Genomic DNA, 26,889 nt, shown 5'->3' with positions numbered 1-26,889 from the left:
GGGCCTTTTCTGCCCAGGAAAGCCCCGGAGAAGTTAGGGCGAACTGTGAGAAACAACGAGTCGGCATTGACAGAGAAGCTTCTCTGCGGTGAGGCGGCGCCATCTTGCAGTACGGCAGAAAAGCTGTGGCAGGCGCCATTTTGCACCTGAGCGAGAGATGAGAGGAGCCCCGCTGTTTTTCGCCGCCTAGGGCGCCGCCATTTTAGGTTACGGCAGAATCTCCGCCTTCCCTAGCGCAACCTCATAGGGCGCCGCCATTTTGGCTTACGAACAGGACGGAGACCCGCAGGGGTCCTCACCCCCTCCCTTCCTCCCTTTAGGTGTCTTCATAAAATGCCCGTGGAGAATCCCCTCTTTTTTCGCCCCGCTCCCAAGATGGCGTCGATGCGGGAGAGTGACACTGGCCTGTGGCTGCACAACAAACTGGGCTCCACAGACGAGCTGTGGGCGCCGCCGAGCATTGCCTCGCTGCTCACGGCTTCGGTGATCGACAACATCCGCCTCTGTTTCCACGGCCTCTCCTCGGCCGTCAAGCTCAAGCTACTCCTGGGGATGCTGCACCTGCCCCGCCGGGCGGTGGATGAGGTGAGAGCTGGGTAGGAGCTCGCGCGGGAAGCTTAACCGAAGCGGGGTGCGTGTGTGTGAGGGGGGAGAGGTCGGTCGGAGATGGTGTGAGGGGAGAAAGGGGGGGGGGGCAGCGCCAGCCCACACCACCACCACCCCTCCGCCCTTTTCTTTTCACATGGAGTCTGTGGAGAGGGCAGACCCCGGGGCGAAGCGCCGTGCGGCCTCGCGTTGCCCCCTCCGGCCCGGCGGGCGGCTGGAGCGGCAGCCCTTGGGGCGGGGGGGGGAAGAGGAGCAGCGGCTGCTCCTCAAGGGCAGGTGCCCGCCCGCACTCGGCGCGGGGTGTATAGCGAGGCCGGTCTCCCCCCCCCCCAGACATCCCCGCTTCTCCCTTGCAGCCTTTCTTGGACGGGGAGGGGGAGGAAGGTCTCGGCTGGCTGAGCGGTCCGTTTAGGCCTGGCTCGGAGGACTGGGTCCTTGGTGTGGGGGAAAAGCGATCGGATTCCCCGTGATAAGGGAGTGGAGTAGAAGCTTTGCTGCTCCTCCTCCTGCTCTTTGGGGAATCTCTGGCTGGCACTGGTCTTCTGAAAGGAGTTTCGACCCGAAACCCATCTTGCACATCCACATGGACTCGTAGTTGTAGGGCTGTGTTTGATACAGTTTGGCTGCGTTTGGGGAAGAGGGCTTTTCTGAGGCAGTGGTCCTTCTAGGATTAGGACAGAGAGGCAGGATTGTTTAGGAACAGTTGTGTGTGTTAGGCTTCATTCACTCTCCTTCCTTAATACTGGCAGCTGTGTAGGTGTCCCAAGTCAAACATCTCGCCTTTAGGAAGGACAGCAGCAAGTGCTGAAACTTTGGGAATGGAAGATCTGGGGTCTGCACTGAACAGTGCTTTTCCCCACTTTCTTGCAGTCAGGTCTAGCTTGAGGAAAATTGCCATGCTTTTTTTTTTTCTTTCTTCTCTTTACCTTTCTGGGAACAGCTGGTGCTTTCCTTTATTGTCCTACCCTAGCTAATAAGCTGGCTGGCTCTGCAAGCTTATTCACTTGGCCCTGGACCATACCTCATCTGCAGCTGGCTTATTCTTACCAGTAGGTGGCTACTGATGTTTGGGGCAATAGTTAGAGAATGACTGGGAAACATTTAAGTTTCTTCAGCCAGGCTCAAGGAATTCCTTTTCTACTTCCACCATGTATGGTATTGGTTCCTGGTAACAATCATGGAGGTGGTGCGTAGTTAATCCTCAGCTTCTTGTGTAGAGTATCCTCAGCTGTGCTTGCACCAGTCTCTTTCTTGGTTAGGGTACAGCTGCTGCTTAGGCTTAATGTACATATATACTAGGCAGGGTTTGGGGAGATGGTATGTAACTTTGATTATTGTATGCTCAGTTTTTGTTTACTTCTAAGCTGAAAATGCACAAGCATCACGCTTAAGCAATAGTTTAGTGCATGTCAGTGTCTGTCTTGCCACATGCAACTGTATGATTGTTCACTGTGTTACATGTAATTGGTGTCACTTTAAAAAAAATTCTTGTTCAGCATGCTTGCTGTAATTTTTAAAACATTATATTCATGTTTAGTGCCTCTTCAGTGCACAAGCTGTCTTCCTTGTGTGTGACAAATGCAGTTGTGTTTTGGACAAACAAAATAACCAAGGCCAGAAAGGGGGATGGGGAGCTACGCATAAGCTCATGTGAACTCTTGAGTAAGCAAAATTCTTCTGAAGTCTTGTGAAAATCCAAGTAGCCTGGAAGAAATGAGTATTGCAATGTTTAGAAAAAGCTAACAAATTGGTGATGTTTTTAGATTGAAAAGAGCTTAAAAAAGCTTAGGGACCTTCATAAATAACACTCATGCCAGCTCATTGAGGGAGCAGAATTCAAGCTGGCTGAAATAATTTGTTGAAATGCTGTGAGAGTGTTCACTGGGTGGGTAAAAGAACTTTTTAAACTGATTCTGAGGAAGATGGTAACCAGTGACTTTACTTGATTGGTACTTTTGTTAGCCATGGAGATAAAGTGTATGTAAAGAAGAGCAAGTCAGTTGCTGTGCCTTTTAATGTGTTGTTAAAGTGATCAGTTGTTTTCCAAATATAAAGCTCTTGTTACTGCTGTAACAAAAATATTGTGGGATTTTTCACTTCTCTGGCAGAGTTTATGAATTCAATCAAACTTAATCTTTCATTGTAAACAGAGCACACTTCATCAAGATCTAGGGATTTAGCATATTTTCAGTCCTTTGCAAAGTACCTGTAGCAGTTTAATTATTTCAGGGACATGTGATTTTTTTTTTTTTTTTAACTGAGAGAAAGGGCTTAAAAAAAGTGGTTAAAAATGAAACACTTATGAGGCAGACACCCTTAACACTGCAAGTAGGTCTGCTATTATCATTATAGACTTCCTTCTATAAATGGTAAAAATAGCCAGTGTAACCAAACAGCTGAGAGAAAGGGATGTTGTCTTATCAGATACTCATCATTTGTGGCAAGTTTGCTAAAATAGGTTGTATTTGTGAAGATTTGTTATGTAACTTTAGAGATTTTAGATATTTTAACTGGCATTTGGCATCTTACATATGATACCCAGAACATTTTATATATATATATATATATATACACACAGTTATGTTTACTATATCTGCACTGTGTTGTATACTTCTCTACAGTATTCTCTGCTCAGTGTATTGTGGAGTGCTGAACATGGTGTCTTTTTGCTAGTGGAAATACACCAGTACAGGATACCTGTAGCTTCTTGGAAGTAAAATTCATCATTTGGAAATCACTTCTGTATCTGAAAATGATTAAACTTAACTGTGAAAGTCCTTCATTAGTCTCTTTGGAAAGTCATATTGGTGTTTTCCATGCCATGTGCCAGTCTGTATTGATCATGAGAAGCACTGAGTTGGCATTTGGAAACTTAATAGTATTGGAAAATATATTGCATCAGCTCTGTAAAGCTTTGGGAATCTCGATAGTGGGTGCAGCATGTGTTACTGGTTTGTTAAGTAACATGTTAAATGATATACCCCTCTCTAGATAACAGATTGGACTTAGTTATTTTATCTTCAAATTTTTTTTTCCCATGTTTTCTGTATAATACCATTTTCACTGAGGCATAGAATAAAATGGAAACTATTTGGGAGCAGACATCTGAGTAAAAGGTTATGTGGGAATCAAGAAGTGTGGTGGTATTTGGTTTAGAAGGGGTTTAATTGGCTGCTGGTCCTTTCTAAATCTCTGTGAAAGCTTCAGTCTAGACAAGTCAATCTTCAATGAGCTCTCTTGAAAGCTCAGTCCTTTGCTTAAGTGTTTTTTTTCTCAGATGTAATATCCTTCAATTTTCATAGTGTTTTCATTCAACACTCCAAATATTGTATACATATAAGTGACTTAATCCTCATAATATTCCTGTGGGATAGGTAATAAACCTAATTTTTTATCATGCTGTGAACCTCATTACTACTTGTTTGTTCCCGCTGACTAATAAGAATAATTGGCTCCCATTTTCATTTTAAGTTAAGTGTGATTTGTAAGCAGTTATCAAAAATACCCTTTCCCACTGTAATTCTCTGGGCAGAACTTGCTAACTTTTGAATCTCCCTGCCCCCCAGCTTTTCATCTGCTAAATTTTTTCTAGATAATTGCACTTACTTGAAATGATGCCGAAAGCTCTGTGTCGTGCTGACCGGAGTGTCAGTTGTGATTTGGCAGAACAATTACTTCTGTTTATTTTGTATGTTAAATTCTTGTTAACCTGATTCACAATGGCAAGTGCAAGTTTTCTTTTTGTGCCAATGTTTAATTTATTTGTTCAGGGTTAGACTGTCATGTTACAACCAAGTCTGTAATGAGGACTGTGTGCTTCTGTGCTCTCTGAATTATCTTGAGAGGAAGATGCTGCCTATCCTTGTGGTGGCCTGCCCTTCTATTACAGTAGCTGCAGGAGAGTAAAAGTCAATACTGTTTCTTCTTGCATGCTTATGTGAAACAGGAGTCCTCTACTCATGCAAGTGTGAATTGTGGAGTACTAGTGCAAAGGAATAAAGAGAGCACATGACACTTGCCTTTCCCTCTGTGTCCAGAACAGGCAGACTGCTATGCATCTTTCTGGCCTGCATTTAGTGTTCTTAATTTTTGTGATGTAATATGGTACATTTTAATCTAATATTACTCTTGGCCACTTCTACTCTTTTTCATGATTAAAATATAAAACATATACAACAGCGATATTTGATCCATCCTAGTTTTGTATCATGTAAATATTGATACTGTACTTTCAATCCAGTGCTTTTAGCTTAATGAAAATGCTCTATAAGAATACAGATACCTATTCAATATCACCTTCTGTATTGCCCCTGAAAGTCTGACACTTTATTGGGTTTATTAGCCAACTGTTGATGCAATTGTCTAAAGGTATAGTAATGTATATTATTTATTTAGGCATACTATAAAGCAAATGAATGGGAATTTTTTGCAAGAAGTCATCTTGGAGCTATCACTTTGTGTGTTTCTAGTAACGTTTCCTTTTTTTACCCCTTCCCACGGTGCTGTTTGTGTATTCTTCCTGCACAACCATTATTAATCTCCTTTGTCTCTGTTCCCAGACTTTTTCCATCCTGCCTGATCCTTTCTTGTTAGATGTTTCTAGTTGTGCCCTATGCTTTTTTTTTTGTGCCAGTAGGCTGAGAAAAATACTTAAGATCTTTAAGTTTTACATGAGAGAAATACCAGAACATGTTGCATCAGATCGACATTCATGCTTAACGAGACACTGGTTGGAGCTGATGGGACTCTTACTGACCCAGTGTTGCAATCTTATACAATTAAGAGCTCGGGATTATGGCTGTGCTCTGTAAAGTAACAGAAAAACTGTATGTAGGATTCTTTTGTTATTTTGAGTTGCATTTCATGCATTCTCAAACCACAAATGAAATTTTTTTTCAGCTGCCAGTTCAACAGCGAACTGGGAACATAGATTTAAATTGCCATTCAAAGACAAACCTGAGTCAAAACTCAAATCCAGGCTTGTTAAATGCAAACCCGTATTCAGACAAGGTCTCTGGTTAGCTTGCAGTACATGTTCGTGTGCTTCTCTTTCCTGGGTGTGACAGTGACTATTCTTTCACCATGTTCTTTCTGCCATGAGACCTTGTGATAATGTTACTTGCCTAGTGCTAGGCAAACAAGTTGTTTCTGGGCTCCTTTCTTGAAGGAACAAAAGTCATGTGAATTGGTGGGTTGTGGCATAAGTAGGTTGCCTGAACTCTAGCTGCCCTGAGAGCAGTGTGGATGTGACATGCCCAGAAAAGAGCTCCATATGAAAATACATAGTATATGCATGTAGCTCTGAATTTTTGGGACAAATAGGAGTTTTGTGGAGCAGATACGAAGGGTAAATTTGGAGTTTACAGGAAGCTTCTTTCCTTCAACTATTGCCTGAGCTTGCTTTGATGGAGGAAATTGTATTCTATACACTTAGGTGCATTAGTGGTGTCCAGATAAAAGCTTGTAAAAGAGCTATAAATAAACCATAGCTTCATCAGCTTTCATGGCATGTTTTAAATTTTCAGGTGTTTTATGTAAATCAGTAGTGTAATTACTGTAGGATAGATAGAAGAACAAAGGACTTTGTTTCGATAGTATTCACGCTTGTCCTCATCCACTGTTGTAGAAGTGACTTCTGGTGAGCAGTTTAGGGTTAGAACAGAGATTGACAGGTCTGTGTGGAGTCTAGGTGGGTTTTTTATGTTTACTGAGAAAAGAAATGAGCAATAGAGAACAACAAAGACTAGAACCTTAGACATTGATTCTTTCCATTGGGTGAATGTTGGTTAAATTTGACACCACCTTAAACAATGCCATGGTTATGTGGCCAGTTTAATCCAAAACAAATCAATAGCGCTCCTGAAGATGCTTAAATGACTGTTGTAGTGTCTCTTTTCTGCTCCACTCTTTCCGTGGTTCTAGTGTTTGTGTGACGAGTCAGCCACACCAAGGGGCTGATCAAGCTTAAAGCTGTAGAGAGATGCTAGTTTTAGGTTAGATGAGCTGATTCTGTTTGTTTCACAAGTACACTATGTGAGTACTAAAACATGCAAGGGCTAAAGGACAAACTGCCCTCTATAGTGCACTTGTAAACCTTTCTAAAGTGAGAGGGTGATAACATTGTGTGGGTGAAAGGAATTGAGAAATGTCAATGTTTGTCTGCCTCTGAGCTTTAAAAGTGCTTGGGGAGAAAAATGGAGAGCAGAAATTTATTTCTTGGTGTTGCATGAGTAGAGTAAGCTTATTTTGTTATCTTTCATATGAGAAAAGGCTGGTTCTAAATAAAGGGAAAGAAATACAGCATAAAGGTGAAGATAGGTCTCTTGCTTGTCCCCCTGTGTTCAGAAACATGTAGGCTGTAACTAAACTATATGTGCCACAATGGGTTGTAAAAAATCAGAATTCGAGTATTTCCTTATACTTGTTTGTAAATTCTTGAGTGTTAATACTCTACAGATAGAGTATGTCTGAAGACATAATTTTACTGTTACATTTTGTGGCTTGATAGATGAACAGTACACCTCAAACGTCTTAGTTCTGTGAAGCTAATGCTTTAATGGTTCCATGAAAGTTTACTTAGAAAAAAAAGCAAGTGTTCAGTCTTATTTGGGGGATTTAAGCTTATCTGTGAATGAAGTAAAACAACTAATTTAAGAGATTCACTGTGTAAACCCCTGACTGTAGTCACCTTGATTTTTATTTCATTTCATAGTGCCAACAGACATGTTGATCAGTCACTAAAAAAAATTACTGTGACGATGAAATTTTTTAAGTTAATCTCATGCATTATTTCCCCATTTTCAAGATAGGTGCTTAAAGAAAAAAAACTTTTTTCTGACTACAGAACCTTTGGGTAGATGGAAAATCTTGTAACTTGTGCCATATTAGAGGGCTGGGTCTACTTCTGTAATACGTAGTTTTTGTCAAACAATACAGTTTTGATTAGCATGAAACACATTATTTTGGCCTAAGCCTTAGTAAAATTTTGAGGACTTAGTTTATGTGCATATGATGCAGATATGGTCTGTCTGCTTTATTATTCTGTAGCCCAGAAAGGGGCACATCTTCACTTAGATGCCTATACTAAATAACTTGTATTCTAGTTGCATATTCTTATCACTGAATATAAGGTGTGGGTACACTGGGAGTAAAACTGTACAATGTAAGGAGACAGTAATGTAAGAATCTGGCCTGTTGCTTTTAGCAAAAATGTTCAGTGCTAAACAAAGCTTCGAGTTGCCAAAAGCTCAAAACAAACTTGGGTTAGATTGACCGAAAGGAATATAAAAAAAATTTATCTTGGTTCATTCTTTACTTAGTTCTAGAGTTAATGTGTAACTGTATTGAAGCAGTCTCCCTCTTCCCCAGTAGTAAAATGTTGTGCATGTTTATGCTAGTGTCTTTTTAAAATAAAAATATCCAACTATAAGATGTTTAAAACTGTTTCCAATTGGCTGATTTTCTTTTTCTTTTTTTGTTAGATGAAAGGGGCACTGACTGAAATTATCCAGCTCGCTACCTTGGATTCAGACCCCTGGGTCTTAATGGTAGCTGATATTTTAAAATCCTTTCCAGATACTGGCTCCCTTAACCTTGATCTTGAAGAACAGAATCCCAATGTTCAAGATATTTTAGGAGAGCTTAGAGAAAAAGGTAAGCCTTTTCTGTTGGTGAAAATTACAGAAATATGATGCCTGTTTTCAGAAGTAACCTGTCATTTCACAGACAGTCTTGCTGTCTTGACAGTATTGGTATCAGGACAAGCAGTATGTCTTAACTACCACAGTTCATGACTTGGCATGTTACTGGACTGGGAACTGTGATATTTGAGGAATAGTAACTTCTTAAATTATCTTTTCACACATCATCAGAACTTACATGTCAGGTATTACCCTGAATGTGAAGGGCAACCCATAAGTTAAGTGGATTCATCAGTATCATAGACAGGCTGTATATGCACTGATAGGTAATAACTGACTTACTGCATCTTAGTAAGTTGAGGTTTTTCATATATTGCTCTGTCTTCTATGTTGTAGTACCAAAGAAGACAGTAAGGCTCTGCTTCTGCAGTGCTTGTGTGAACAGCCTCGTGTGTGTGGAAGCACCACTGTTGTATCGGGCAGGTGGGGTGCATCTCTGCTGGAAGTTCTCTAGGTAGCAAATGATAGGTGCTGTGGGGGAGACTGATCACAAGAAGAGTTATGCTGCTGATGTTTGACTAGCTATGAATTGCTTAGAAGCTGAAAATACTGGCTCAGGCACTTGCACAGTTGCTGCTTTCAACAATGTAGTAAATGGTGATGCAAAGCTACTCCTACTTCAGTGGATTTGATTTAACACATTGCCTAGAAAAAGCCCTTGGGCATCAACGGACAGACATGGTCTTGGAGTTAGGATTGCAGCAGACCAATAATGAAATGACTTGGAGGTGGAAGCATTTTGTTTTCTTACGATAAACAAATGATCATTTGTCTGTTCACGCTTTTGGTTTGGACTTTCGTTTAGTAGTTTCTTTTTTATGTGTAATTTTTTAAGGACTCTGAGAATTCAATCATTTTTATCTTCTTTGACAATAGTAGCATCTTTAAGATTCCTATAATTTGATTAGGTGTAATCAACATGGAAGCTGTTACGAAGCTAACGTAAAAAACAAACATCCTAACAAAAATCCTAATAGAACTAAATTACTCTTGGTGTTTAAACAAGTAATCTAAAATTTAAAAACACCTGTACAGTCTAGTTGTAAAATGTTTTGTAATTAGCTATCAAAGAGGTGCTAATACCTGTGTGTACTGTGTTAACTCTTTATGCAGTAAGTGAATGTGAAACTTCAGCTATGTTGCCGTTGGAATGCCAATACTTAAACAAAAATGCCTTGACAACACTAGCTGGGCCACTTACTCCCCCAGTAAAACACTTCCAGCTGAAAAGGAAACCTAAAAGTGCCACACTCAGAGCTGAACTCTTGCAGAAGTGTAAGTAGTATTACAGCTAGTTGGTAAGATTGAGTAACAAATTAAATGGTGAAAGGAAACTTATATTCAGTCTTATTCTCTAGTATGTGGATACACATTAAAATTTTCTGTTATAAGAGCTTTGCTGGCTGATTTTTTTCTTTGATAGACTGATATGTTTGGAAGAGCAGGTACAAGTCATTCTGGCCATGATTACATTAAAATGCTAATTTTGTTTTAAATGCTGTTCTGATTTCAAGGCATACAAAAAGCTGTAGCTTTTTAAAGCACAGATACATTCTCTCAGGGTATATTTAACAGTCAGTTGTGAAGACTTGTGAGGGACAGCTTTGGTTAAAGCTCCTGAAACAAAACTGAAATGAGAACCTAGTTTTATTTTGCCATATGTTTTTGCAACAGGGAGCAAGAGCTGCTAATTAATGCTCTCTTTTGCTCAGTATGGCTATATAGGGTGTGAAAGCCAAGAGGGTTTTTGCTAACAAAAGGCAACATGTGTATATATATGTATTGGTAGCTGCTTGAACTAAGCAATCTTAAAATAGTTTACTGTACCTGCTGTTCTGTTGCAGCAGCTTGCTTCTTTCTTGCATGTGACTTGAGTAGTTGGTCTGGTTAAATACAAGATTTGTAAAATTTTATGGTGTTATATAGAACTTTCTTTAATTCAATCTCTATTGAGTAGATTGTCTACTCTGATAATTTCTTTTAGCTTAGACCATCTTGTCAGTTGCATAGTCATCTTGATTTTGCATTTTCTCCAAATACTGTGTTTACATCGCATAAATGACCTGGGTTTTAATTAAAATATAATTCTTTCTTTGTTGCTATTCCCATCTTTTTATGTATTAGTTAATAATGTTTTATATAGGAAGTAATGTGTTGTATTTTTCCAGCACAGATTCTTTAATAACTAAAGCCCTTTTTCTTTTTAGCAACAGAAACTGCACAACAACTCAAGAAGACTGCAGGAGTGCCTTTCCATGCCAAAGGCAGGGGACTGGTCAAAAAGATAGATACAACAAGTATGACTCACTTTCATCACTTCCCAGAAAGAAAATCTGATTAAGTAGCCTTGATGAAGAATAAAATTACAGTCTAGATTTACAAAAACTTAATTTTTTTGAAGCAAAGGATTTCTCCCTTTCTGCCTCCTCTCTCCTGATATTTAAATGTTTCTGACATGTCTTGTCAGAAAGAACAAGAGTGTGGGGTTTTTCTTAAATGACAAGTATATCTGCCCTGCTTCTAAAATGTACGCAGCTAGATCATGCTTATAGACTTCGGTAAGAATTTAATTTGCATCACTCCAGGAATAACTTCTGACTAAGCTGTGCTGCTCCAAAAGGGAGCAGAGTGGATCACAGTAATCTGCTGTGCTCTTTGAAATGCTGTGAAGTAGACTGAAACTGTTGTGTATTTGTGTAATTCTGTGTGGAGAAAGAAGAGGGGACAGCATGCTCTCTGCAGCCAAGGCTGTGCAGTGACTTCTAGTCAATGGGCATGACAAAGATGTATAATCATTCAGCAATCAGCTGAAATCTACTAATGCAAAGTTGAAGAAGTTCCTGAACTGCTTGAATTTTTCAAATAAGTTTTTGACAAGGAGCAAGAGGAGGGTTCAAAATTAGTTACATACGTTAAATCACTGCACAGGTATAACTTTTCTGACCACCAGTATGATGCTGAGGTGTAAAACTTGAGTGATTTCTTGATGTGGTGGCTAGAAGCTATGAAGTACTTTGATGCTGTTTAAGATGTGGTTTTGAGCACCAAAGTTTGGCCAGATGTTCATGCAGGAAATGCAAAAAGTGTAGTTGTAATTCGAACTAAAAATTGTGCCAGTATAGAAATTGACCATTAATTCTTCTTGGCATTCTTTTTAGCCATTGAACTAATAAAGCAAATTTTTAGACTTGGCCTTTAGAACCAGGTGGTCTCTAGAAATACGAGTTATGGGACCAACTGATGTTTACTCTGCTGAAACGTACTCACTTTGCTCAGAGAGGATTGTCCTATGGTGAAAAGGTTTTCAGTACAACGTATAGAGGGATACAGAGTATCTAACCTCAAAGTAAAATTCCGTGTTTGTCTTCAAATTGTAGGGTATGATGAGATTGTCAGGAGGCTAAAAGACCTAATAGATAATGTATAGGTGTTGCTAATTTTTTAGCAGTTGGTGAAAGAATGCGGTCTTCAGCGCTTTCATTAAGTGTGAAGTAGAAGGATAACAGTGTAAAGTTGGGGGAAAACACCTCTTACAGGTGTAACAGTTTCTACTGAGTATTGAGACAGCAGGTTTTCTGTTTATAACCGTTTCTACTGAGTATTGAGGCAGCAGGTTTTCTGTTTGCAATATGGACCCAAATTGGATCCTCCTCCTTGTGCAAACAGCAGCTCCACAATTTCAAGCCCCTTTGTGAAGCAGTAATTTACCTTTCCAGTAGATTATGAGCCCTTAGCCCTGCAGAAGCTTGTCTAAGAATCTTTGGTTGAATACAGTTTTGCCAAGTAACTAGATTTTAAAGTTCAATGAGCAACTTTGGCAATAATTGGATTCAGAACATTCATGCTCAATACTTTTTTATGTGGTCAGAGTTTATTTGTTATAAGTAAGGAAAGCATCAATCTATATAGCAAAACATTATTTTGATAGCAGTGCACCTGCTTGATTACTTTGTGTAGAATAGGGTTGCAAGCATTAGCCTGGAGATTGGCTCTTACTCCTTGTTTGAAGGGTAAAACCTAATCTGACTTTTCAGGGACATGTTGTGTATTATAGACAGTTCCACATTATAAACATTTGAAGCTAAAGTGGAAGGGGTATGTGTGTTAAGAGGAGAAACTGAAGAATTCCTTATTATTGTTTTTCATAACTAGTTAAATGTACATTACATTTGTTGCCTTTTTTGATCTTCTCTAAGCACCACTCAAAGGAATACCAAAACAAGCTCCATTCAGGAGTACTTCAGCACCTAGTGTATTTAGTCCTTCTGGAAACAGAACTCCTATTCCTCCTTCAAGAACACCTTTGCGCAAAGAAAGAGGAGTGAAGGTGGGTGCACTCTTCTGTAGTCTGTTGCTTTTCTGCTCAGTTCTCTTCCCTGATCTAAAGTGAATTTCTGATTCTGTTTTGAATCAAGCATCAATATATTAAAGAAAAAATAAAGGACAATATTTAGAGATCAACTACATAAATTTAACAATGACTAGTAAGTTCTCTATGGTCTTTCTTTTTAGCTTCTAGATATCTCTGAGCTGGATATGGTAGGTGCTGGCCGTGAAGCAAAGAGAAGAAGAAAGACATTAGGTTGGTATAGCATGCTACTTACAAAGGCTGTTAATATACCTCTAGATAGGATCTAGATTTTTAGTACCATTTTGTTCTTTGTTTGTTAAAACTTACTTTCAGCTAACTTTAAAAAAAAAAAAAAAAAAAAAAAAAAAAAAAGGTGGGGGGAACCCAAACCAAAAATGCTTTAGTGCTCCTAATTGTATTGCCATGTGCCTAGGTAATAACTTGACTCAGTTGCATAAAAGGATTGAACTAGTCAGTTGTGCTTTGGGCAGCACACAGGTGTGTGAGTGGCTTCAGTAGTGGAATTGTTCTGACATATTTTGGTATGCTTATTTCTACTGGCTCTGTGGCCAAGTAAATTAATTGAAAGTAATGTTGAAAATATTTATAGTGCTCTCCAAAATTCTGACTGAGAGATCTTAACAAGTGAATAATATCTGATATACTGCTCTTAAGTCAAGTGACAGTGCAGTGCTCTACTTAACTGTCTCTTGAAGATACACTAGGCAGCATATTTGCCCCAAAACAACCTTTTTGTATTTGTCACCACAAAAATGAGTACCATTTCAGAACAAAATCATAATTGCAATTATATTTTTGCTTGGGTTTTGATGCTTTCTAATATCGCAAAATTAGCCAGTTCACCTAATTACTTGGTTACTGTGTCTTGATGGATATACATTGTGGTTCAGTTTGTAATTGGGTTGATTATAAACTTGTGTATGAAGATTACCGTATCTACCAACCTTTCAGCATATACCTCTTTAAGCATATTTTAGTGGACTTTGAGAAATGCATTTTTATATCTTTGTTTGAAAAAGTATATCTAATTCAATATTTTAAAAAACTTCCTTGAACTGACTTCTACTTTATGCAATAGATACAGAAGTTGTGGAAAAGCAAGCCAAAGAAGAAACAGTAGTAGAAAATGCTACCCCAGATTATGCTGCTGGCCTTGTGTCTACACAGGTAAGACCAAACAAAACCAAAACAAACAAAAACCAACCAACCAAACAAACAAAAGGTGAGGAAATCATTATGTGTGATTATTCTAAAACACTTAAACATTGTAATGACATTTTATTAACTTGTTGAAACATGCCTCTTAATTTAAAAATCTTACATAATTACTTCAAAATTCCATTATATTTTCACCAAACTAGATAAAAAATTCAAAGCAGGAAGAAAGTAAAGTTTTTGATTGTTTTCTTGTTGCTATTTTAAGCTTGTGATGGAGTATGACATTTCTGTAACTGTGGATTGTAGTATTCTGTCAGAGATGAAAAGGATAGGAGGGCTTTCTGATCCTAGAGAGGTAGAATCATTTTGGGGAGTTTCTGCAGGTTTCACTCTGTGCCTCTGCATCCTTTGTGACTCTAGTGGAATAGTGTCCACAGAAGTCTCAGTGAGAAGCACTTATCATTGGCCTATTTCCAGGAGGGATAGCTGAATATAAGCAGCCAAGTAAGAAAGAAGTCTTTACAATTCATCTGTCTTCTGACTTAAGAAAAGAACCTACATGCTAGTTCCCTTCTGTGATACTTTCCTCCATTTTTAGCTTGTAATCTTTGAGAATTGGTGCTTAATCCAGAAGGCAGCTTTTTCTGAGGTCTCCAAACCTGTCTGTAACTAGGCTTAGCCAGTCTCATTACTATGGAAAGAGGAGGAGAAATACAGTGGAATTGATCTCTGTTGAAATTACCCCATGGCTTATAATTTGTGCTTTTTAAAACCTGTAAAGTTCAGAGGTGGCCTCTCCTTCTCTTAAGTCTTTTTTTTTTTTTTTTTTTAAAATATCCAAAAGTTGTTTAGGATCTATGGAAAAAGCTAGCCTGTTGCTAGAGGTAGTTCAATTGGGGGTGGGGGGGGGAGGTGAGGGGAGGGGAGGAGTTGTGTGTAGTGTTTTCTTCCTATTCTTTCAGATAGAGTGCATTGTAAAAGCTGTGATGCATCTTTGTTTTCTCAGTCAGGACATAGCTTTTACAAGAATGTTAGGTCCTGCCCCCACTTCTGAGTTAGAAACTGTCTGTTCTATTCCAGCAAGCCTTGGCCTGGAATTAATTTGGACAACTGGGTTCTTTAGATACTAACAGATAATTTGAGGCTGCTGCACCCAGTGTTTGCAAGCCTTTCAAGATGATAGAAATCCATGTCAAATCTTAACTGTCTTCTCGTGTTCCAAATTTAAAGTGGTCACAATTACTTCTGCCTCTTTAAGTCCATGTGTTGATATGCAACGCTTGCCTTTGGAGAGCGCTCTATTTAAGACCTGTGGTTTGATTGGTGAGCCAGGCATTTTTTCCTCTAGAGCCTAATGGTAAGCACACACAATATTGGTCCCGTGGCTGTAGGGGTAGCAATCTATGGCATATGTGCCAAAAACAACATAGAGGCAGATATTGGTGGGCCTGTGTCAGGAGTGAAGGTCATTGCCTATCTTTCTGCAGGATGCTGAGTACCTCTTTTGGCAAGCTCCACATTTTAAAGAATATCCATCTTGCTTTTGTCTAGTAAGGCTACCTGTCCTGGTTTCAGCTTGGATAGAGTTAATTGTCTCCCTAGTAGCTGGTACAGTGCTGTTTTGAGTTCAGTATGAGAAGAATGTTGATAACACTGATGTTTTCAGTTGTTGCTAAGTGGTGTTTAGTCTAAAGTCAAGGATTTTTCAGCTTCTCGTGCCCAGCCAGTGATAAAGCTGGAGGGGCACAAGAAGTTGAGACGGGACACAACCAGGGCAGCTGACCCAAACTGGCCAACAGGGTATTCCATACCATGTGATGTCATGCCCAGTATATTAACTGGGGATAGTGGGGGTTGGGAATCGCTGCTTGGGGACTAACTGGGCGTTGATCTGCAGGTGGTGAGCAATTGCACTGTGCATCATTTGTATATTCCAGTCCTTTTATTATTACTGTTGTCATTTTATTAGTGTTATCATTATTAGTTTCTTCTTTTCTGTTCTATTAAACTGTTCTTATCTCAACCCATGAGTTTTACTACTTTTCCCAATTTCCTCCCCCATCCCACTGGGTAGGAGGAGAGTGAGTGAGTGGCTGTGTGGTGCTTAGTTGCTGGCTGGGGTTAAGCCATGACAATACCTTAAATGATTTGTCTTCTAGACTTATTCCCTCAAAACTTCTTTCCTTTGTCAACCCCTTATGTTTATAAGGCTGGATTGGACTGAAGTGAAGATGTTCACAGAGATACCAAGTTGTCTTTATGCTGTGTGTAATATTATGTATAGTTAAGTACAAAATGTGGCATTTTCTTTGGCTTGATTCTAGATGACATCCGTCATGTTGGTGTTGAATGCCTGTTTCAGTGGAAACCTGTGCTTTTACTGCTGCCTTCTGTGTGTTTATGTCCCAGACACCTTGGCATTCCTCTGGGTGATATTTTAGTAGGCCTCTTGCCCATGGATGAACGCAGGTTTCTGCTTGCTAATAGTGAAGAGCATGTTTGCTCAGGCAGAAGATCACTTATTTCTATAGTGTAATTCTTCGGAGAGCACTATCTGCACAAATCTCATCATCTGGTCTCCATGCTACCAGCTAAGGAATGGGACAAGGGAACAGCAGCTTGACTCTCCTTGCAGAAGTACATTCTCCATAATAGTATTTTTCCCTGGCTCAGACTGTGCCTTTGGATGCAACTTTGATCTGAATTAGGGGAAATAAAGCTGCTTTTTCTCTCCTAGGCTAATTCTAAAATCTGAAGTTTGTATAGGGAGTTAGGGTTGAAAGGGCAAACTTGCCCTAACAAGAGGAGTCCATAATTAAGTTCCCAAAAGGAATATTGTGGCAGAACTAATGTTGAAATTGTATTTAAAATGCAGAAACAGCATACGAATATATGCAGTATGTCTATAACACTTTCTTTTCTGTTTTACAGAAGCTTGGCTCATTGAACAATGAGCCTGCACTACCTTCTACAAGTTATCTACCTGCTACCCCCAGTGTGGTGCCATCTTCCTCGTATATCCCAAGCTCTGAAACACAGCCAGGTAAAAGACACTTTTTTGCTTTTGGGACCTAATACCTCCCATTTCTATAGTTTTACTGTCTAGCTCTTCTTTTATTTGCAAACCTACTATCCCTCAACTCTAGTGAAACTTAACCTTAGCAGTCTAAAAATCCATTGCAGGAACCCAGCCTTTGGGTTTGGAGTAACCAGACATGTCATTTAACCTAAATAAAGAAAATCCTTGTTGGTTTTAAGTCTTAAAATGACTGCTAGTTAAGTCAAGCAAGCAAGGCAATTTACTGGTGTGTTTTTTCTTACTCTGTAATAGAAAATCCAGTGGTTTTTTAAATCCTTAAAGAGACACCAGTAATACACAGAAGTCTAGAGTATATACTCCATACACACATCTATATGCATGCACTTACAAAACAGTTGCTTTCAAGAGTCAGATACGTTTCTAGAGGCAAGTACATATTAGCTTTCACACAGGCTGGGATCAAGCTATCCATTTTCCTTTTACCTTTTTATAACAGTCTGACAGATAATAGCTGAGCTTCTGCATATTTTGAAAAGTGCTACATTATTTTCAATTCTAGAAAATCGCCTATAGTAAAAATAGCGTTTGTACAAATCCTTTCTTTCTACAGGTTTTATTTTAACACACTTGGTTTTACTTTTCCTTCTTTGCTGCATGTAAAGTCTTAAAGGAATGTAGCAGTTTGCACTAACAGATGTGCATGACTGGGATTCATTACCAGACCTCGTAGTTAACAGAGAACTAATGTTTCAGTTTAGTGCATTATTTTTAATCTTGCTTGTTGTGATTTGGTACTGTAATGTTTGTCTTTATGTATGTGAGCTTTGGCATGTTGGTCACTATAGAAAAATGCATATGCAAAACCTGATCACTTCACTTGGCCCTGAAACAGTTCAGAATCTCTCTAAAGGTCCATGCAAATCTTTTTCTGGCAGAAAATTGGCATCCTCAGAAGGAACGCAGCCAAAAGCACATCAGTGTTAGCAGCTAGTATTATTTTCCAGAGCCTTGGCATTGTATTCAACAGCAGGAAAAGCCTAGTTTAGAATTCTCTATTGTCTTTGTTCTCTATTTTTTCTAACTTATTTTTTCCTTTTGGAGTATGGGGTATCTAGCTTTTCTTATGGACAAGGAATATAAAGCTTTCCTTAATACAAGATGCACACAGAAGATCCACAGATCTGGTGTCCCATAATCTGAGGTCGCATAATTAAGATATGTTACTTTATGCAGATCAGTTATTCTGATGTGAGGAAGCTAGTAATAAAACTTAAGGGTTTTGTACAAATTAAGGGCTAACTAGTTACAAATGTTTGTCCTCCCAAGTGTTCACTGTCCTGTTCCACATCTTACTGGGTAATAGCCATGTTGTTAAAACCAGTGCTGTGTCCGTGCCTGGATGGAGAGTGGTAGACCTGTCATTCTCTAAAATCTGATCTGAAAGGCATCAGCATAGCTCTCATCTGTATCTGCCTTTTAGTCTACTGTGAACACAATGTGAATAGATTAGCTTAAACCTCATGAGATTTGTGAAAGGTGCTTAAGCAGCTGTGCCTGCATCTAAGAGCTATAAAAGAGCGTAACTGGCTAGAGTGTGTACTGGGTAATGACTTGTTTGCTGGACAGATGGTAACTTATGAAATCACAGTAACTTGATCATATGTGTAACCTCCACCTGCAGCCAGGTTTGGAATAGTAACTCCCTTAAGTGCAGGTGAGTGGATCAACTTTGAGAAATAACAGAGTTAGGACTTGTCAATACTGTCGGGTTTTAACTCTCTTAGTGTTTAAATACCGAGTGATTTGTAAAGACTACATTTAATTCTGTCATCTGTTTAAGTATTTGTGTATTTTCAGTATTTGTTACTGGCTGAGACTTAATTACCATTTCCTTTGCAAGCTACTGCTACATTAGGTAAAAACTGACGAAATATTTTTATGATTTTGGCTTCTACTTAACAGTACAGCAATAATCCTAGTAGGGTCAGAGTACAGTTGTTATAGCAATATAAGCTAAAATGTAAATAGAACAGTTTCAATTTAATAAATCTGATATCCATTAAATGTAAAACTTGATGCTAAATATGGTGTAATTCATATTGGACAGCTAGTCACTCAGTTATCTAATTATTGCTAAAGATAATTTGAAAAAGCATTAGCTCTTCAGTTTTTCATATAGATATTAGATGGCATATTGAGTCATGGTGCTAAAATGGAATAATCAGAATTTTTAGTTTCCTTTAAAGGCCATTGGTGATGCTAAACCCTGTTTGTGGATTATGTTTTTAATCCTGATTGTTTTTTGCAGCTGGCTCTGCACGAGAGGCCTTGCAGACTAACAGACAGACTGAAGAGCCTGCAGCTCCAAATGCTACTACAACTCTGCCTGCACAATTCAAACAAAGAACACCCATGTACAATAGTAACTCTAATCCACCTGCAGCTACACCTACCTCACCCCTAACACCTACCACACCTCCTGCCATTTCACCTGCGGCACAAGCACCGCAAGTGGCCCCCCAAACTCAGCAACAGCCACCACCGAAAAAAAGCCTCTCTCTTACAGTAAGTAACTTTGACTGCTGGTTTTGATGTGGATTGGAAAACGCAAACTTTTATTATTGATCTCATTTAGTATGTTGGCAGTTCCTGGCCTTTGGATCATGGACTGGTTGAGGCTGCTTTTTTTATGACCAAAGATAATGAAAATGTTTTGTGGCTTTGTTAGCATTGCTGTCTTGATGTTAATCACAACCTTTAAGTTGTGCAGTGTTAATGACGCAGTAAGATGTCTCTTTTTAACACAGCAGTATTTTACATAACAAATAGCAGTACTCATTATAAAGAATTTGGGAGAAAGGTGTATTTACAGCAGAGCTGTTGCCCAGCCAATTGCATTATAATGTAAGCTGCTAAAAACGATTCTGTCATTGCTGTGGTAGGAGAAAAGGTATCTATATGTTATTTTACGGCGAAAGCCTTTCTTGATCCCATCACCCCTCCATTACACATCTTGTTAAAGCCTGAGAGTGAGGAGGAAACTAAACTCAGCATCAGTTATATATGTCCTGAAGCTTCTTATTGCTGGTATGTTGGTATGTATTATGTGCATGCTTGAAGTTAAGCAGGTAACTAATTCAAGATGCAACTGATTTGAAGACTTTGCTAAGCACATCTGTAAGCTTGGCTTGCAAGATCTGAACTTTAAGAAGCTGGGTGACACTTTCTTTTCAGTACCTCTACTTCATTTATTAAAGAAAAAAAAAATTCCTCTGAAATTATTGCAAGTCTGGGTTCGTTGGACTGTAGAGGAATCGTTGGGTTTTTTCTTCTTTCTTCCTAATGTCATAAAGAACACCAAATTGGTAATGTGAACATTAAGTCTTTTAGCACATGTTTCTGTAACTATTTAAAGGTGGGGTGGTGTTTTTTTTTCTCCAGTTTCAGAATTCAGTTGTCACTGCTGTGAATGTTAGGTGTAAGCATTAAAGAGGGAAAGCCTTGAGGTTAAGGCTATTTTTGTTACTTTTTGTAGGTTTACAAACTTCCACCTTACTCTTTTATGCTTGTCTGTGAGTATTAATGTGGTATCTGTTGGCAGTGCTTCCTCCACTGGAATTCGTATTTGTTCTATCTATTGCAGAGGGAGCAAATGTATGCTGCACAGGAAATGTTCAAGACTGCAAACAAAGTTACAAGGCCAGAAAAGGCTCTTATACTTGGATTCATGGCAGGATCCAGAGGTATGTATTGAGATTAATTTAGCGTGCTTTTGAATACCCAAATCTGAAATACAGCCTAGCATTTCTAAATGTGCATACATGACTGCGAGACTCTTGCTTTAGCTTTGCTCTGGATGTATTGGACTCTTTGCTTTACTCTGGACCTGGAAATGGGTCTTAAGGGTCTATTTCCAGTAAGTCAAGCAGTCTGTCAGAACAGCTGCTAAACACAATATATACGTAACTGAACACATGTAATATCTTGGCTTAAGGGTTGAAGAGAAACAAGGCAGCCAGTTAGAACAGTGAACAGACTGGTTAGGTCCTAGTAGTCTGTCTAGAAGACCAATGAGTGTAAGTTCTTTTGTGGCAACTCGAGGTACAAGTTTGGTAGTACAGAGCCTCTTCGCTAACTCCTTAGCCTTAGAAATGTAGCAACTGTTGTCTCGGAGACTTTTGGTAACTACAGGTGCTTGTGAATCACAGGGAGATAAGTTGTCTCATAGCTAGATCTGGTCACATATTGGCCTTGATAGACCAAGGCTGTTTTACCCAGAAGATTATCAGATGTAAGATGAGAAGGGGCTTAAGAGTCCTTAAGTGAACTCTCATCTGCACTAGCTCTGGTTTCTAATTTGGTATTTGAGGGCTCTTATCACTGGAGTGCTGGGGCCTAAATGTGGCTCATGCATTTGGATTAATGCAATACATTATTGAAGACGAACAGGGTAAAGTTACTGTGATGATCCCTGGGCTTTAAGAAAGTTTTGTGTATCTTGCATTAATGATGGTGCTCTTAGTACTAGATGCTACTTCAGATTGCAGTAGGAGGGTGTACTTTAATATCTACATGGACAGTTTCTTGTAATGCAAGGTAAAATACTGTTTTGGAAGCATGCACGTGTGTGTGTTCTGTATATTCACATATACATATATAGATAAGTATATAACAATATGAATTCCTTCAGTAATAATGTCAGCAACTTCTGGACGTTGAGTAAATAACTTCCAACTGTGATATTCTTGAGCTTCTTCAGTGCCAATTCCAGTACCTTGATATGTAACATTTAATAATTTTACTGGCATGGAACTGAGTCTTGGATGAGTAATTTCAGTGAAGCTGTTTGGGCTTCCAGAACAGCTGAAAATTGTTGAGGCTTTTAACTACAAAATGTATCCCAAATAAAGTAACTCTGGTAGTTCAAGTTTACCAACTCACATTTAAATATAAGCTTCTTAAGGCTCTTGAGGCAGACAGAAATGACACTGGCATGCTTTACTCCCCCTTCTGTTACTCTTCCAGTTACTTCAGCCTTAAGGCTCATCTTTTGAGGTCTGGTTTTGTTATCCTCAAAACTCTGTGATGTATGGAGGGAGGAAGATCATTGTGTGGCTATGTGTATTAGGGACATTACTTGCTTAGTTTTGGGTTTGGGGTTTGTTTGTTGTTTTTTTCAGCATAAGATAAGAATCTCCATCAAGTGTTCTTTACCTTTTTGTAATACAGTGTTGAAATGTATAATTTGTTCCTATTCTTGTTTTCACAGAGAATCCTTGCCAAGAGCAAGGTGACATCATCCAAATTAAACTTAGTGAGCATACAGAAGATTTACCAAAGGCAGATGGCACTGGCAGCACCACTATGTTGGTTGATACGGTCTTCGAAATGAACTATGCTACTGGTGAATGGACCAGATTCAAGAAGTACAAACCTATAACTAATGTTTCCTAAGAGATGCAGCAACAGCAGACTGGACCAAATCAAGCTTTGAGTCAACCAGCTCATAGAGTATGTCGACTGTACAAAATGGCATTCATGTGTACATTTCTTATTACCCTCCAAAGTAGAAGTTGTGGCTCTTCAACCTAACTGGGCTCAGTGAACACAGGAGATGGTGTCAAACTTGCTTTTTTTTTTTTTTTTTAATCTTGGGAGAGGGAAAGGTGATCTTAGGGGGGAAAGTCGTTGGTGTGTTTTTGTTTTCCCACAGTTCAAGATGCTGGAAAAGGAGATCACAACTGAAAGATTACAGATGGGAGCAGTTTACTTCTGAGTACCAGAAGACAAGACTAATGCACAGTCATTCATGGTTTACCATTAAATGAGGGCACAGATCTTTATTGTAAAAATATTTTCTTTGGCTACATGGGTTCTATTGTAAGAATGGACATTTAAAGCACCACAAGTCGGTGCTTGATTATTTTGTAATTCAGCTGCAGTATAACTAAATATTGCAGGTGGTAGATGTCCAGTGTCTAATGGTACCCACTGTATGTTTAGCTTATTTATGCTTGGGTCATAGGATGAGATTGAGCAGCTTTGTTAACTCGCTATATTGTCAGTGTCCATGCCCAGCATGAGTTAATCTATATTTGGCATTATTTGAGATAGAGAGAGACTGAGTATCATAACTTTGTGAAGAAAAAAACCATCAAAATCAAGAAAAAGTAATGGTGGCTTGTCACTGCCTGGAAGTGATAGCTCTTTGCCATGTAAGTCTTAGGGTAGAAGTTGAGCAACGGCTCTTGCATAGCAAGCCCTTTGAACAGCATAACTTACCTGGGAGGAAGTAAAACTATTACATCTCAAGATCAATCTCAGCTTAATTTAAAAATGGCCCTAGAAATGGTTGAGTGACACATATCTGAATATAGATGGTTGGGAAGATTTGTTGTCTTGAGGCAGTGTTAATTTTATGTTTGGTTGAGCAGTCATAACGCATTTGATTGCCAAGCCCTGATCCAAAAAGTTTTGAATGACTGTAGCTGTGGTTCTTACCAGTGTAGTTATATCAGTATAATCACTACTGTGGCCACAATTATACTGGCATATGAATGTGCCTTATACTTGTCCCCTTCTAGTAGAAGCACATTTTTATCTTTATAACTGTGTTCACATCACTGGTATAATCTGGCTTTAATAGTATAAATACAGCTTATATTTATTGAGAGAGCTTATGTACATAGTTCAGGATTCATCCTTTGGAGACTCGGTTTCATCATTTGAAAGAGACTTGGATTAAATATCTGGTGTCTGCCAGTACTTGTATGTGGAGCTGTGCTTGGTTGGGAATGGTTCTTAGAAGGAAGAAATACAAAGATGAGTAGACAATTGTTGGCTGGAGGTACCTTGGGCAGACTAGAGGTTCATGTTAAAGTGGAGCTCTTAGGACAAAATGAGGCTTTTTTCTTTTTTTCTGAAAAGAAAGCAGACCAAATCCCGTAAGTACACTTACATGCTAACAAAGACGTTTAGATGATTCATTAGAGCCCTTTTGTATTGGGAAATTTTTATTGCATTTTATTTTTAGTTTTTCAAACAAATTATCCAACAGGACAGGGCAAGTATAAATAGTAAGAAAATCTGTGTTCTACAGTGTTTTAAGATGTGACCAAAAATATAGATTTCTTAACTTTATTTAAGCAAATATACAGACTGTTCTAGCTCCTGTAGTGGGCAAGTAATTTGATGGTACCTGCTACTGTTATGGAGTGTTGTGCATGTATTAGTGTGAAAGTTACTTACATATAACTGTCACGCTGGGGGCTCTCCTCCACATAATTATCCCATTTCAGCAGCAATGTAGATTGTGATTCTGATTGCAATTTTTCTTTGAACAGCTAGAAACCAGCCTGGCAAGTGAGGATGAGTAGTGGGGTTTAGTTTTTAGGAGTTCAGTAGAATGCGTTTTCATGGTTAAAATTTATCTGATTATAGTATGTTACACAGTAAGGGCTAACAATAGAATATGAAAATATTCATCTTTTAAAAGAAACGTTTAAAGAAAAGTGACATTCCTTTTCTTGTCTGCATTCAGATTTTTAAAGTTTTCTTGTGATGACCAGTTTTCTGTAAACATGTATGATACTTCTGTCTTAACTGTTCCTGCTTGCTAGATGAGCTGCAAGTACCAAATGTAATTTTTAAGAAAGAACTTGTAGAAAATTGGCTGACTTGAGGGGTGTGTACTGTCACTATAAATTCTTGATGCAAGACTCTGCAATTCAGTAGTGATCAGGAGCTGCTATGTGATGGCTCTTTTGGCTTTCTTGAGATTAATGGGGGTCCCTCACTAAATTTCTTAGTCTGCAGAAGTCTGTATTTTGGACCTGTGCTCTTGGGATGGAGAGAGCTGTCCCTCTTCAAGAAGCCCTTCTAGAATGCAGTGGAGTCATTTGAGTGCAGTAGTGTGTAGGAAGCTTAACCATGCTGCTATTTGTATTTGCTGCATAACAAAGTTGGTCTCCAGGCCTGTTTGTGTACAGTCAGTCATATGCAATAAATTGAAATTTTAAATAGAAGCAGAGTATATTTTTAATTCCGTTAAGTCATTAGGATGAGACAATTTAACACTGCAAAAATAATTTATTTTTAAAAGTGACTTTATGACCCTCGATACCAGAGCATTACTTCAACTTGATCTGTGAATCTAGAAAGCTTTTAAGATGCCTAAAGAAAGGGAAGTTTTTGCAACATTGTTAAAATGATAGGGTAAGAAGTAAAAACTACATTGAGCTCTCTGGTTCAGAGAATGAAATCATCAAGTCAGTGGACTGAAAGTAGGGACAATGCCAGACAATTCAGAAAGGGCAACATCAACATTTAAATTCCAATATAATGGAATTGTTGCATACAGAACAAAATCTGGCCTTGGAACTTGATATTTTTTGTCTTGAATATTCAGTCACTTGGATGCAAGCTGGATTCTATTCAGTGAGGCTCAATGTGTGCTGTAAGATTAAACAAAAACATTTGTTGACTCTAGAATGACTTGCAGATGTACTGACAGATTGACCAGAGAAGTAGTTCAGAGTTTTCTTAAAGCTTTGTTTGTGTCCTTTCCTCTTTTCCTTTATCCAAGCATGAAGTTTTAGGAAATGGCAGGCCCAAACTTCCAAAGTGTGTTATGGCACCTTGGCTGTCCCAGCTTCTCTTGCCCTTGCTTGTACAGAAGCACCTGTCTGTGCAAGCCTAGGCATGATACGAATTAGCTTTTCTTCATTTTTAGAATATAGAATACTGGAGAAAGAAGTAATGAAAGTAGCTTGTGTTTTCCCTGTCCTGTCCAAACTTTTTATTCTTAGGGGGGAGAAAGAACACATACGTGCATACCCAGGCTTCTTTAACAATTTGCCCTACAGCAAAGTGCTGTGTTTCTTTAGGCTCCATTTTCTTTCATGAGTGCCATGAAGACCAGAAAGAGTGAAATGAGCGTAATGAAGAAGGTGAGCCCAAGGAGGATGCTGAGCAAGAGTTCGGATTGTAGATTCCATCTTCCTTTTTGACAGAATGTTTTTTTTTTTTCCTACTCGAGTGCTCTGTAGTTGTCTCCATACAAAACAGTCTAGGGTTACTATGGTTAACACTCTAGTATTGGGCCAGTATGTTGTGGGTTAACTTGATTTTCACTGGTGGCTTTGCCATTTAATCTTTCAGTTAATACCATAGGATGCTGGATGCAATGGGGAGGAGCCTTTGGTAGTTACTTGACATCTCCGTGTGAAATTGGTCACTTCTCTCACTAAGTTGTGTCAAAGCGCAGACCACTTTTCTAGATGAAAGAAGCTTGAGACTTTGACGTTACACAGTTTAAGAGTGAATCACATTTTCGTAGTAAGATCTGACTGGAAAAAAAAAAAAGACTAAAAAATGTTGAGCCAGAGCCCTCTGGGAATCTGGTGCCTTTAACAAGAACTGTCATTTTGTAAAATGTTACATCTATAGCATAGCCCGTATGTTTTCTATTGTTTTTTTGTACAGTTGTAAATTCAAAGTATTCTGTCTTTGGGTACGTATTTTCAGTGTAATACAGTATGTATAATAAAAATTTAGATTTTCTAAGGAAATGGACTTGATACTCTTTTTAATAACCAAGTTGTGTTGTGTACTAACAGTTGAATTGGTGATGAGTACCACTAGCTTGAGACCAAACAGCCAAATTGCATGATAATGTGTATCCATTTTAGATTCATGTCACATTGCTTCTGTAGATGCATTTCAAAGTTGACATTTCAAAGTTGACATGTGCTAGTTTTGCTGGTTAGGATATTTGTGAGTAGGAGGCTTACCAAAATACCTGCTCTTGCTTTCTGGGTGGATTTGCTGAAAGGTGATTAACCTTGGGTGATGTGTCTCCACAATGTGTGGGCATGCATATACTTGAAGCACTTGAGCCACAGTCTAGACCTGATGGTACGAGGAAGGTATGCCATGCACGGATTCTGTGGATGGCCCACATCATATGAAAGTGTGGAATAAACCCTGTTTGGTTTTGGTGGTTGTTTTTTTTT

The 26,889-nt window shown here is 38.9% G+C and overlaps 1 protein-coding gene across 1 annotated transcript; it reads left to right on the top strand.

The window, feature by feature from the left end:
• Positions 1-260: 260 nt before the first annotated feature.
• Positions 261-26,445, top strand: NELFA (negative elongation factor complex member A). The gene is made up of 11 exons (XM_075018457.1): positions 261-585; positions 8,088-8,259; positions 9,420-9,581; positions 10,514-10,603; positions 12,503-12,633; positions 12,819-12,888; positions 13,757-13,845; positions 16,768-16,879; positions 19,185-19,441; positions 20,520-20,619; positions 22,146-26,445. Exons 1-11 carry the CDS (start codon positions 334-336, stop codon positions 22,328-22,330), a joined length of 1,620 nt encoding a protein of 539 aa, XP_074874558.1. The 5' UTR covers positions 261-333; the 3' UTR covers positions 22,331-26,445.
• Positions 26,446-26,889: the final 444 nt, after the last annotated feature.

Source organism: Buteo buteo, chromosome 1 (assembly GCF_964188355.1).
Source record: "Buteo buteo chromosome 1, bButBut1.hap1.1, whole genome shotgun sequence".
NCBI lineage: Eukaryota > Metazoa > Chordata > Aves > Accipitriformes > Accipitridae > Buteo > Buteo buteo.
Note: the sequence above shows the minus strand (reverse complement) of the source record. Positions and strands in the feature narration are given on the sequence as shown.